At 39.0% G+C, this 13776-nt stretch overlaps 1 protein-coding gene and 1 long non-coding RNA gene across 6 annotated transcripts in view; both read right to left on the reverse strand.

Moving 5' to 3' along the window:
• Positions 1–13: 13 nt before the first annotated feature.
• Positions 14–2243, reverse strand: LOC126759500 (uncharacterized). The gene is made up of 2 exons (XR_007667003.1): positions 2067–2243; positions 14–2013 (listed from the first exon to the last, which is right to left on the reverse strand). It is a non-coding gene; the product is annotated as an uncharacterized LOC126759500 (long non-coding RNA).
• Positions 2244–6125: 3882 nt separating this feature from the next.
• LOC126759396 (syntaxin-binding protein 5) overlaps positions 6126–13776 on the reverse strand; it is a 75501-nt gene continuing 67850 nt past the window's right edge. For all 5 annotated transcript variants that reach the window (XM_050474167.1, XM_050474168.1, XM_050474166.1 and 2 more), the window contains exons 16-24: positions 13641–13757; positions 12646–12768; positions 12468–12581; positions 11813–12100; positions 11513–11621; positions 11251–11337; positions 6806–6901; positions 6625–6749; positions 6126–6529 (exon numbers count right to left, since the gene is read on the reverse strand). In XM_050474167.1, the coding sequence (XP_050330124.1) occupies positions 6273–6529; positions 6625–6749; positions 6806–6901; positions 11251–11337; positions 11513–11621; positions 11813–12100; positions 12468–12581; positions 12646–12768; positions 13641–13757 (1316 nt within the window). In that variant the 3' untranslated portion in view covers positions 6126–6272. The remainder of the gene's footprint in view (positions 6530–6624; positions 6750–6805; positions 6902–11250; positions 11338–11512; positions 11622–11812; positions 12101–12467; positions 12582–12645; positions 12769–13640; positions 13758–13776) is intronic.

The following is a 13776-nucleotide window of genomic DNA, read 5'->3' on the forward strand; positions in this document are numbered from 1 at the left end:
AAACAAAATTCAGTGTAGCTGTTCAAAAGCTTTTTTATTTCTGAAATTCTTTGTATGTATCCGGTTAATGCTTATGTTAGATCACTTATTTAATCAACGTAAGTCAAATTGTGGAACTGCTTTATAAATTCTGCAATGGGAAAATACACTTTTAACAAACCTCGAAAGAGCTTAAGAAAGTATTTATGATTGGAAACTATTTACATGAAATGTACAATGGTATAAAGCGATTGAGGTGTACGAGACATGAACCATTACAATTTTATATGTTTCTTCTAAGTAAATTATTTTAGTTTATAAATGTAAAAACACAACATCATTAAATTAGGTTTCAACTAGACATAAATTTAAAAATAATTATAGTATTTAAAGTAATGGCTATTAGTGTTGATTCAATTTCAACCGAAACTCCATGGGGTAATCATAAAAAAATAGTTTTATTAATAGATAACGCTTTTTTAAATAAGAAAACTGACGGCCTATGGAAATTTTTTTCTAGAAAAGCTTTAAAAATTTCATTTAAAGTTATCCATGATCATGATTTCCAAAATACTCTACTCGAGAGCTAGCAAAACATTTTTTTTTAATTATAATCTGGGGTACTGCTCTCTTATAGACAATGCCTGCAAATACTTCAAACCAATCTATCACCAGAGAATATTAGCACTTATATCCGAATACATTTTATTCCTGCATACGTGCATGTATTACAGTCTTCAACTCCACTCAGTTGAATTGAAATTAAAACAATTCAACTTCAGATCAATCAATCGCCAATCGTTTTTCTTTTCGCAACATGACGCCAATTGGAGATTCCAAACGAAAGCAGGTCCTTCTCCACCTGGTTTTTCCAACGCAGTGGAGGTCTTCCTCTTCCCCTGCTTCCCCCGACGGATACTGCGTCGAACACTTTCAGAGCTGGAGTTTTTTCGTCCATTCGGACAACATGACCTAGCAAGCGTAGCCGCTGTCTTTTAATTCGCTGAACTATGTCAATGTCGTCGTATATCTCATACAGCTCATCGTTCCATCGAATGCGATATTCACCGTGACCAATGCGCAAAGGACCATAAATCTTTCGCAGAACCTTTCTCTCGAAAACTCGTAACGTCAACTCATCAGATGTCGTTATCGTCCATGCCTCTGCACCATATAGCAGGGCGGGAATAATGAGTGACTTATAGTGTTTGGTTTTTGTTCGTCGAGAGAGGACTTTACTTCTCAATTGCCTACTCAGTCCAAAATAGCACCTGTGGAGAAAGCAGGACTAACGGCGCGGGTGTTGAGGCCAATGATATCCATATCATCAGCATACGCCAGCAGCTGTACACTCTTATAAAAGATTGTACCTGGGGTCGAATCGTTACATCCGTGAACGTATCACTCGTCACGTAAAAGCCTGTATTTCGTATTATGACATACGTGATCGTAGCGCTTCTATCGTAATCTGGCATGACGACATACGTGAACGAGTATATAAACGTATCCGTTCGTTTGAATCGTCGTTCGAACGCGAACTACCAATCGTAATAGGCAAATTTATGGAAATGTGAGCAAAATTTCTTTAAATTTGAAGTGTTCTATAATTTTTAGTAATAAAGAACATAAACAAGAAACCAATGAATGGAATATCTCATTAAAAAAAAAAAAAAATTATTTATATAAACAAATTATTTGTATTTTAGTTGACAATAAAAATAAAATTATTTACAAGGTTAAGGACATACACATACATTTTTGAATTAAATTTATTAAATAATACTTTATTTGATCTCTTATCGTTTGGTCGATTGCGGTGAAGAGGTTCGCTACCCCGGTGTCCATTTCTTGTGTGTGTTAAGAATCGCTTTTTTAAGGGTCTTAACTTATTATATATTTTATGCAGATGTTATGTAATGCCTCACAAACGTTAGCAAATCTTCCACTTTTGTGGAGTAATTCCTTCCTCTCTTGCTATATCCTAAAATTGTCCACCGTCTTTTTAAGATTCCAATGCTTTGTTCAACCATTCATCTACAAAGAAAATTTTGTTATTGAGGATTCATAATTTGTTTTTTTTTTTATACCTACGCTATTGCTACGATCTCTTAGCTATCTCCGCACTATTTTTTTTATCCCCATCACCTTCACTAGAGCTCAAATAATAAAAGAAAGTTGGATCCATTTTGATATTTAATTAGCTTTTGTTAGTTTATTGAAAATTTCGCAACAGTTTTGACAGTTCCACATCTATTGTGACCTAAAAATACGATGCAAAGCTATTTAAAAACTATTGTGAATTGAAAATACATTATGATCCGTTTGCTATCGTATGTCATAATGCCAATCACCGCATACGATTAACGTATCACGTAATTTTCTTTCGTATGTTTGCCGATCCGTGCACGGATGTAACGATTCGACCCCTGGTTTTTTACCCAATTGAAAATTCCAAAAAATGTAACAGCGTTAGTGAACAGCTGAAAATGTTTCAATGTGTTTGTGCAATTTGTTACCTCCGTCTTGCAGGGTATTCGTTCACGTATGTCATCATACCAGATTACGATAGAAGCGTTGCGATCACGTATGTCATACGAAATACAGGCTTTTACGTGACGAGTGATACGTTAACGGATGTAACGATTCGACCCCAGCTTATTGACTTTGGGCTTTAATCTATAGAACCTTATTTGCGATGTTTAGGAGATTATCCAAAGGTATTTGGTACAGATTGTGGGGTCTTCCTTTTTGTGGATTGGGTTTAGCACACTTAAATTCCAATCGTTGGGCATGCTTTCGTCCGACCATATTTTACAAAGAAGCTGATGCATGCTCCTTATCAGTTTTTCGCCATCGTGTTTGGATAGCTCGGCCGGCAACCCATCGGCCCCAGCCGCTTTGTTGTTCTTCAGATGGGTAATTGCTATTCGAACTTCTTCATGGTCGGGCAATAAAACGTCTGCCCCATCGTCACCGATTGGGGAATCTCCTGGCGTTATACTTTCACTGCCATTCAGCAGGGTGGAGAAGTTTTACCTCTTTAATTTTAGTATGCTCTGGGTATCGGTTACTATATCACTTCCTTGGGTTCTACAAGAGTATGCACCGGTCTAAGAATATTCTGTTAGTTGTCGCATCTTTTCGTAGAATTTTCGAGCATTACCCCTGTCAGCCAGCTTGTCAAGCTCTTCAAACTCACGCATTTCGGCCTCTCTCTTTTTATGTCTGCAAATGCGTCTCGATTCCCTTTTCAACTCTCGCTATCTATCCCATCCCACACGTATTGTGGTCGATCGTAACGTTGCGAGGTCTGTTTTCTCTCTCCTGTACGTAAGGAGCTTGGAATTCCGTGCCACAGTTTCCTTATACCGAGTTGCTGATGAGTACTCTCAGAAGAAAACCGTTCGGCTGTCTGTTGTGATTGCAGCTTCTCGACGTCGAACCTTCCATGTGTTTGTTGATGTGCGTTTGCTGCACAGAGGCGGGTGCGTATCTTGGCTGCAACAAGATAGTGGTCCGAGTCGATGTTAGGACCTTAGAGCGTACGCATGTCTATAACATTGGAGATATCTCTTCCGTCTATCACAACATGATCGATCGGGTTGTTGACTTTTCGATTCGGAGACAGCCAGGTAGCTTGGTGCATTTTTCTATGCTGGAATCTAGTACTACAGGAAACCATATTTCGGGACCCGACGAAGTGGACCAGCCTCAAATCATTTGGGGATGTTTCCTCGAGGAGAATGAATTTACCGACTGTTGCGCCAAAGATACATTCCTTGCCCACCCTGTCGTTAAAGTCACCAAGCACGATTTTGACATTGTGGCGGGGACAGCTCTCATAGGTACGCTCCAAGCGCTCATAGAAGGCATCTTTGTTCACATCGTCCTTCTCTTCCGTCGGGGCGTGGGTATCTCATCCGAGGCTATTTTCTTCTTTTCCTTGGTAGTGTTTTTTACGGGTTATAAACCCAGCGCACAACCCTGTGGAGGGGATGTTTCGCCTTCTCACTTTAGCTTGTCTTCAAACGAATGTTTTCTGGCTAAGCAGAGGATACTTGGTCAAAGATCGGAAGTCGTGAGCTGTTTGAGCCATATGTAAAAGAATCTTTTCTGGCTACTCCCAAGTGAATGACAATCAGAGAACTTTCCTCACTTACGCGAACTTCTACACATGGCTCCATCCTCCGGTTAATATTACTATGACAAAAATGTTAGGACAAAACTGATGTGCAGCTCAAACTGCAGTAAGCAACTATAAGGCGACTTAAGAACAGCAAAGCCCCATGCGCTGATAGATTACTGGCTGAGATATTTAAAGGCGGTATCGAGGCACTGGAATGGCGCATGTTTCAGCTACTAAGCATGATTTGGTCGGAATACACGTCCAATGATTGGAATACCAGTGTACTCGACCCTATCCATCAGAATTAGAATTTTTATTATGAAGACTTAAGACCATTACCATGGATAAACTGATCGGACCTTATTAATGTGGGAAACCAGGTATAAACCTGGCCACCACAGACGATATTTTCACAATAGGTCAAATCATAGAGAAGACTCTTGACAACCAGATAGAAATCTATCAGCTTTTTGTCAATTCAAAAGCCGCATTTGACAGTACTGATAGGAGCTGCCTATTCGACACAATGTCTAAACTTGGTATCCCTTCGAAATTCATACGGCTATACAGAATGACGTTGAGCACAACCATCAGCATTAAAATCGGGAAGCATCTTCGCTACGCCAAACGAAATTTTCGACATGGTGATTCTCTCTCTTGCATATTTTTCAATATAATTTCAAAAGTAAGACTTTGCCGCTAATCTGAACCGCAGTGGCACTATCTACTCTAAAAGTACAATGCTACTGGGGTACGCATATGATATAGACATCACACGCCTTAACAACAGAGCCATAATTGCAGCCTTTTCAAGCCTAGAAAAAGAAGCGAAAGAGGTTGGTCTTGTAGTGAACGAGGGCAAGACAAATTACCTGGAGGATACATACAAAGATTCCTCTCGTCTTGGGAACTAAGTCACTGTTGACAGCTATAAATTTGAAAAAATTAAGGCCTTTGTATGTCTCGGAACCAACATAAATTCCACCAATAACCTAAGCCTGGAGATCAAGCGCAGAATAACTCTGGCCAACAGGTGTTACTAGGGCTTGGTAGGCATTTAAGAACCAAAATTACGCTCTGTAAGTCTCTCATTATTTCCGTCCTATTTTATGGCGCAGAAACATGGACGATGGCGACAAAGCACTTGCAGCATTCCAGAGAAAGGTTCTTCGCAGGATCTTTGGCGCCGTCCGCGTGAGCGATGATTGTCGAAGTACATAGAACCACGAACCATATGTGCTATAATGGGATATGGATTTAGTTAACTTCTATATAATATAATTTAAAGAGCAATATTTATTCTACGGAATAACGTCGCTCAGCTGCCCATAGATATTTTAATTTCCATGGCTGAAAAGTAAAAATTGTAACGGAATTGCAGAACTCTAGAGCTTCAAAAATGTAATCAGAATGTAAGAATCACAGATGTACTTACATAGACCTTTTTCAAAAACTGAGTTTAATGTAATCCGATAGGGAGCAGATTTCATAAATTTTTATCATTACGCGCTAGAGTTATGTTTAGCGGCAATTTAAACGACGACTCTTTTTTAGCTTACCACAAATACTACAACTGCAGCGAGATTGACTTTGCTAAGAGCAAGTAGCTCGGAGGACTTCTTACTTTCTGAGCCAAATGATCTCGTAGTCGCAGATCTACACGTTCGAATCGATCGTGGGCGATAGCAGTACAGTTATACAGTTTGAAAATTAATCCCTTATTTTTTTATTTTGTCTTGCAAACTAAACACTTAATTTCTCGAAGAAATGATTATATCATTACAACAATTACAAAACGGGTCAATTTTGTGTCGTTGACTTCATAACTAACGTGAACAGTTAGCAAATATCATATAAAGTATTTTAGCCGGAGCAGCGCATGAGCAAAAATATGAAACACCCGAATTCACCAAAAATCCAAAACCTTTCACCATATTGCGATAAATGAAAAGGATATTTTTCTCGGAACATTGTTCGAATATGGCATCTGAAATAGCAGTATCCAATTGACAAAAGCAAATGTTTGTCTAAATTTTTATTAAAAACAGTTTATAAATAACATTACTATTTGAAAACAGAAATTAAATAAGTGTACTTGATGTAGTAGAAAGTGTTATAAAAGCAATATTACAATAACTGTGGTAGAATTAGATCTTAAAATAGATTTTTACAACTGATACCATTTTTTATCTTTATATTTAAGCATTAATTGATGTGCTGTTCCACTGAAGTCTTGAGCTGTGTTGGCCATGCGTTCCGCCCTCTCCTCCAGTAAGTTAAGCTTCTCGCCTCTTTCCATTGCCAACTGATGCGCTCTACTTATCTCAGAGGCTGCAGTAGAAGCTCGCTGTCCTAATTGATCCAAATTCGGACCTGGTATATGTTTGGCAACTGATCTATTTGCTTTCCCACTTTGTTCGCCAACTAAAACAGAAATTACCGATCAAATTAAAAGGATAAACAGGGGTAAAAAATATTATACATTATAACATTTTCATGATTAATTTGACTACACTTACAAAGTTCTTCTCTATCCAAACTTTTCGCTCCTCCTCCAAATAAGCCTTTGAAAAAGCTCTCCTTTGGTTGCTCAGGCATTTCATGTGACGTGTATAATTCACCCATCATCTCCAAAATAAATTGACTGAAATTATATTAACAATCAAGCACATTTTATTGAGAAAAATTATGTGATTTTACCAGAATTCTGATGATATTGTGAATTTCTGAACTTCGGTGGGTGTTGCCATGTACAATCCATGCCCTTTGTGACTAAAGCAAAATATCTTTGAAATTCTGTAATAAAAAATTTATTATGTCAATAAATTATTATTATACTTTTTATAAATTAATTAATAATTTAGTAATTGGTTTATCTTTATCAGAATAAAACATATTTTCTGTATATAATTAAGAAATCAAAATTTTATATAAGGTTGTCAAATATCTCCCTTCCGCTCTTTTGCTCTTTATTCAATGCTTTATAAAAAGTGTTACAGTGATCGGATTTAGTTCAAATATGCGCAGTTTCGTTCGATAATCTGTTTCCATCTAGACGGCAACTTCATAATACCCCCTCGTAGAAGCCCCCTCCTTATTTGCGAAGAACTCGGACAGCCACTTTTCACAAGTCTCTTTTGAGTTCAACTTTACACCAACAAGGGCGTTCGCCATGGACAAGAACAGGTGGTAATCACTTGGCGCTATGTCCGGGCTATATGGTGGATGCGATAAAACCTCCCATTCGAGCTCCCGTAGCTTCTGACGAGTCATCAACGAAATGTGTGGTCTGGCGTTGTCCTGGTGAAACACTACACCCTTCCTGTTGGCCAATTCTGGACGCTTCTGGTCGATCGCCTACTGCAAGCGGTCCAGTTGTTCGCAGTAGATGATAGAATTAAGCGTCTGGCCATATGGGAGCAGCTCATGGTGGATGACTTCCTTCCAATCTCACCAAACACACAGCAAAACTTTCCTGGCCGTCAATCCCGGTTTGGCCACTGTTTGCGACGATTTACCGGCCTTCGACCAAGACCGATTTTGCTTGATATTGTCGTATGTGATCCATTTTTCGTCGCCAGTCACCATCCGTTTCAGCAGCATATCGCAGGCGTTGATTCGGTTCAGAAGGTTTTTTTGCGTCAAATCTTGCGGCATCCAAACATCAAGCTTTTTTGTGTATCCAGCCTTCTGCAGATGGTTTAAAATGGTTTGGTGAGTACCTCACATCTTCTGGGCGATGTCACAGATACCACATGCCGGTCTAACTCGATGTTTTCCATGATTTGATCGGTATTCGTCGTCACAGATCTTCCGCCGGCAGGCATGGTGTCGTTTTCACCCGCTCTGAATCGTCGAAACCATTCCTCCGCAGTTCGAAGTGATAAAGTACCATCCCCCAAAACACCATTAATCTCACGGAACGTTTCTCTAGCGGATTTGCCTTTAACGAAGGAAAACTTTAAAATAGCGCGAATTTCGGCGTTAGTGAACTCCGTGTTTACACGTCTATAACTGTTGAAAGCAATATCCAAACTAATCATGCATAGCGTCGTTTTGTAGGTTATGTCAAGACCTTTCAAAGATGTATAGTATTGCCAGATACGAGCTCTGTAGCGCTTTATACATAGCCGCGAAATTCAAAAGACAAAAAGGCGGAAGGGAGATATTTGACAACCTAATATAATATCATGGAGTGTATGAGGATATGAACGTCATAAAATCTTGAGCTCAACTATACCTCGTGAAAAATAATTTTGTTTTTAAAAAATATAAATCCTAAAATTACCTAAGAAAATAAATTAGTTTTATTATTGACTATGGTAAATAAGGACTCGATAGAAAATGTATTTTGTATAGAAAATGTTTTGCATGGATGCTTATGAAACGTAGCGGTTATTAAAATGATATTTGTCGAGAAAAAAAACAATCCCTCACCAAATGCTTTAATTATTCCATGAGAAGGATATGTTAAATTTGTCATGAAGTCCGTATCACCCAGACGTCATCTGTTGGGAGGCGCAAGAAACGTGCTGTTTCGACGGGGTCGGACCAAAGGGAAAGGGTGTTAGATGAGTGGGGTTGGCGGGCATGCAAAGAGTTGGCCAGTGTCATGCGGAGACTTTACATTACATTACACGCATGTCCTGGTCTATTGTGGACAAGTAAGAGTTTAACCTGCTACAATATCCAGAAGTAAGCTGCGCAAGGGTCACTCTCGTTTCTCACGGTAACTCGAGCTCTTCGTATTCAATGGGGGTGATTTAACTCCAAGAACGCCATTCACTGGCAGAGAGTCGGTGAAGGTGTTGATAGCTCCGCGGTGAATGGCAGTCAGCACTTGTCCGAAGTCTGGTCGCCGTATTGTTCGATATCGGCGACGTAATTGAGAAAAGACCACTTGTTGCTCTTAGGAGGCGGTTCCGCTGCAAGCAATATGGTCGCTGTGAATTTGGTGGGGGAGAGTATTAGGTTCCGTGCAGAGAAGAAGCGAGAAAGGTCGGAGATAGCTGTTTACTTTTAAACACATATCGTGCAATAATCAGCGTACGAGGTTATGGAAACTCCCTCTGGTGGCTGTGGGCGTTTCGAGATGTAGAAGTTAAACAGTAGCGGGGAGAGGACACCTCCCTGCGGAATCCCCTGTTTAATTCTTCTCAGTTTAGATTTTCTTCTCGAAACAGTACGGATGATTGACAATCGCTCAGGTAATTCATGGTCCATCTCTTCAGTCCTGGGGGGAGCGTAGCTTATTCGATGTCCTGCAGTAGCGTTGTGTGGTTGACTGTGTCAAGAGCTTTTGACAAGTCCAACGCTACGCGGATCGTTCTCACACAGGGTGGATTCTGGTTGAGGCCACGAACTATCTCGGCGTTTATAACGCTAAGTGTTGTGGTGGTACTGTGCACTTTTCGGAATCCATGCTGGTGGTTGGCTAGGCTCAGGTGGTGAGTGAAGATCGAGAGTGGCAAGGCCTCAAGTGTCTTTACTACTGGGGAGACGAGAGTTATCGGATGATAGGAGAGTCCTCTTTGTTGGCGGGTTTCCCATGTTTCAGTAGTGAGACCACTCTTCCGACTTTCCGCACATCGGGTATTTGAGAGTGGTCAGCGCCAGGTTGAGGACCTTGCTGAGGTAGCTTACTCCCGTCGAGCCTAGATGATTTAGCATTAGCATGTTGATTCCACCAGGGCCAATGGATTTAGATGATTTCGATTTGTTGATGGCATTCTGAACCTCCTCATAGTTGAAAGTAAGTGGTGCGCAGTCTTTTGGCATTTTGCGCAGCCGTCGGGTAACACATCACTTGGTTTTGTCCTTTGAAGGGTGTAGTGTGAATTGCCGGCTAAAACGCATTTCTTCGGGTCCGAAGAGGCATGACCATTGAATTGAACTTCACTTCGATCATAGTGTCTCTTCGGGTTAGACGAAGCTTTGACAGTAGACCAAAGCTTTCTCACAATGGTGGAGAGGTTGCAGGACTTCCGGTGCTCTATCCATTTCGTCCGTTTACCAATCGACGAATCTCCAAATTGAGATCCCTTAATCGGGCATCCCCGGGATCAGCATGGCGTAAGGCGTCGCGCTCATTTGCTCAAACGGCTGCTTCGGCTGGGAAATTTGGGCGGAGTTCTACAAATCTTCCAGCCGGGATGAAGCGAGCGGTAGCTGCTGCGATCACCTTGCGGAATCGACGTTCGCCAACGGATACTTCCGTCGGAATGGGTAAAGCGTTGAAGGTGTTCTCAGTAAATTCTGTGAAGCCGACCCAGTTAGCTTTGCTAAAGTTAACGAAGGTACGGTTGTCTACAGAAACAAAATCGGAAGGTTTCTCGATCGAGTTAATTATAGGCAGATGGTCTGATGCTATTTATCAGACCACCACTAGCAATGGTAATATCGGGCGAGCTATTACAGGTGCCCATAACATTGGTGGGGGCTTCGTCATTCATTATCCACCATTATCTCGCTCGCGATCTTTACGTAAAACGTTGAAACCGGCACAACTCAAAAGATCAGGGCGGCTGTTTATCTTGGTTTCTTGGACTGCAGCTATCGATACGCGTTCCCGGTTCGTCAGTGCAAATATCTCCTCGATCTTACTCTGGAGTCCGTTGCAAACATCCAAACATCACTCACGCGTGGTGCGCAGGCCGGAACACGTCGGGAAGTGACACCAGCCAGTGCAAGAATTTCACTTGACTGACGTGACGTGACAAGTCAGAACGGGAGCTATGTTGCCTGTAAGGCGTAGGTGTTTGAGCTACTGGGGACCGTGGAGGTCCTCTGTTGGCCACTCGGGGTGAGTGGCGGCGTAGTGCGCGAACTGGGTGCAGATTGCACAGCCGTAGAGGCTAATCTCGCAGTGGCGCGTTGGCAACATGGGGCCACGTAACTCGTGGTCCACTTCTTATGTGTCTTAAGGCCTGAACAGGTCTTACAATGGCTCCATCCATATTTCGTATATTCAATTTCCTGGCCTTTGACCTTCCCCCTTTTTTACTATAATTCGCAAAAGTAGAGTCTCTAAGATTGTTAAGAAGAAGGACAATATTCAGGCCTGAGGAACTATTAGGATGTGTTATCAGAAGAATAAAAGATTTATATTTCACGTTTAATAAAAAATGAGTTTTTCCATTACTTACTGAGTTGTGTCTTCGTGTACAATAATTTGCTGACCCCAAATAGACAGCATTGGATCCACAATTCCTTGCTTGCACTTTGTTTGAAAACTAGACAAGACATGACAAAGATGTGATTGTGATTAAATTTACTGTTTAGACGTAATATGTATATTGAATAAAATATTTTTTAGAAATATTATTTTCTGCTTTGAGTATTACACGGTAATATTATTAGTAAATAAATGTACACATATGTATGGTATATATGTATGTATGTATATACCTTAATTCCATCAAGGGTAAAAAATCGGTATCCATTAGTAATCTTAGACTAGGAAGACTATGAACCATCAAATGTCCATTGGATAGATACGTCGCTAAGCACGAACCATCTGGAAAAATATATTAAATTGTAAATGATAATTCAAAATAAAAATAATCAAAGTAAATGTAAATATTTAATGAATTTAAAACAAATCAGTTTTTTTAATAAAGTGCTAACATTGTAATTTAAATTTTAGTATACAAAGAAATATAAAAACTTTTCAAAATGTAATTAAAGTAATTGAAACTTTACGATTACCTTTCATTGAAATAGTTTCCGCTTTGACTGCAAAATCCATTTCTGATAAATTAATGCGATAAATACAACTTTGATTTGCAATATCGAAGACTTTTGTTTGCTTTTCACTTGTGATTACTATATATTGTCTATCTGTTAAAGAATCTAGCCCAGTGCTAAGGCTTCCACTTATACCGCTACTGCTGGCGTTACCGCTGCTGCTATTTCCACCCGGAATACTTGATATTGTGTTGGCAGTTGTTGGTGTAAAAGTTGGGCTCGTTTTACTACTACTTTTTGTTGGGGTTCCTTGAAAATATATAAATAGATTTGAATGAAGGTATATTATGTATTTTAATGTAGTATTATAAATATCATACGTCGAAAAATCAAACAAAATTTTGGTTGCGTTCCGCTCCGGCTCCACATAGCGGAGAATGAAGATGAAACCGATTTTAATAAGGGTTTTCGTGTTGTTCGCGTAAAATTCCAACCGTTTCAAACAAAAGAATCATTTGGAGATAAAATGTGTGAATACGCAAGCAAATCGAAACACGATTTTCTACATTTTTGAAGTAGGGTAGAGATAAGTAATTAATCTATTCAGTGCCCGAGATTTTTTGATATTTAAAAAAAAAGTAATTATTAAATCCCTACTCCTACAACTAATACTTACGGTCCTTTTTTCCATCATCACGCCAAGCTTCAAACGAATAAGGAATTAAAGAACCAAATGAGTCTAAAAATGACATTGATGTAATTGAACCCTTTAATCGCACCAGTGGGCCTCCTTCAAGAAATTTCATATGATATCAATTCATAAAAGTTATATTAAATGTGCAAGACTAACTTACCGTTAATTGTCACTAACACAGGTTGCGTTTTCCGTGATTCTCTCTCAGGTAAAGATATCAGAAGAGTTAAAATAGAACCGAAACTAGTTCCGATCCAAAGTGTAGGAACGAGTGTTAAATTATCTGTTAAATTAAAATGTATATTTACCTTAGTAAACCATAAAAGGCATATACAGTTAAAATAAGTGTAAGACTTAAAGAGACTAATTCCGGAATTCTGTACTGTGATGCAGTTACAAGTCTCTAAATTTGAGATTTTAAATTAGAGACAATTTTTGTGAGTAGAGTTGTTTTAGTTGCTTAAAAAATATAAAAAAACAAACAATCGATTAATATCTATTATGATCTCTGTAAGTGAATTGGCATTATATTCAAAATGGCAAACAAGAGTTCATTTTAGATTTGTGCCCTGCTGACAATCAGGTGACAAATTTGAGACAACATTTTGTGACAAATTCAGACTTTACTTCAAAATGTCTCAAATAGTGACTAGAGACTGCTTACTGAATTGCGCTATAAGTTGACTATAGAACAATCGATGACATGTGCTTCCACAGTACGGAGTAAAAATATCCAATTCAACAAACTGTCAAATACAATTGATTGAAAAGTAAAATTTTATTTATTTCACTAATTGACAAAAAATTTCGAAAAACTTCGCAAAATTTGCTTAACTGTAAATTTGACATAATGAAAATGGCAAATGTCCAATAAACGAAATGCCCTAATGGCAAACAGTTTTAGTAAACATATGGTAAGGTGTTACCCTATAACATTAAAGTGTTCAGAAACTGTTCAAAATGTAGAAAACATATTGAAAAAGTTGGATATTTAATTTTTTGAAATTGTTTATATTAGTTCACCTTTTGTTTGGCGTAACATAACACATATATTAAATCCTCATTTTTCTTTAAAATGTCTATGAACTGAGACATATTTTAGCTTGACGTTCGGACATAAGTGTAATTTATATTAAAATAAGAAAAATTACATACCACTTTTCTTTCCATAACTTTCAATAAAAGCTAAACTAGTAACAGATTCAGAGGAAGACATATCAATGCTGGACATAGATGATGATCTGGATCTGGAAAATGAGCCGTCCAATTTATCTGCGAAACATAATTTGAC

This window comes from Bactrocera neohumeralis, chromosome 5 (genome assembly GCF_024586455.1).
Source record: "Bactrocera neohumeralis isolate Rockhampton chromosome 5, APGP_CSIRO_Bneo_wtdbg2-racon-allhic-juicebox.fasta_v2, whole genome shotgun sequence".
Classification (NCBI taxonomy): domain Eukaryota; kingdom Metazoa; phylum Arthropoda; class Insecta; order Diptera; family Tephritidae; genus Bactrocera; species Bactrocera neohumeralis.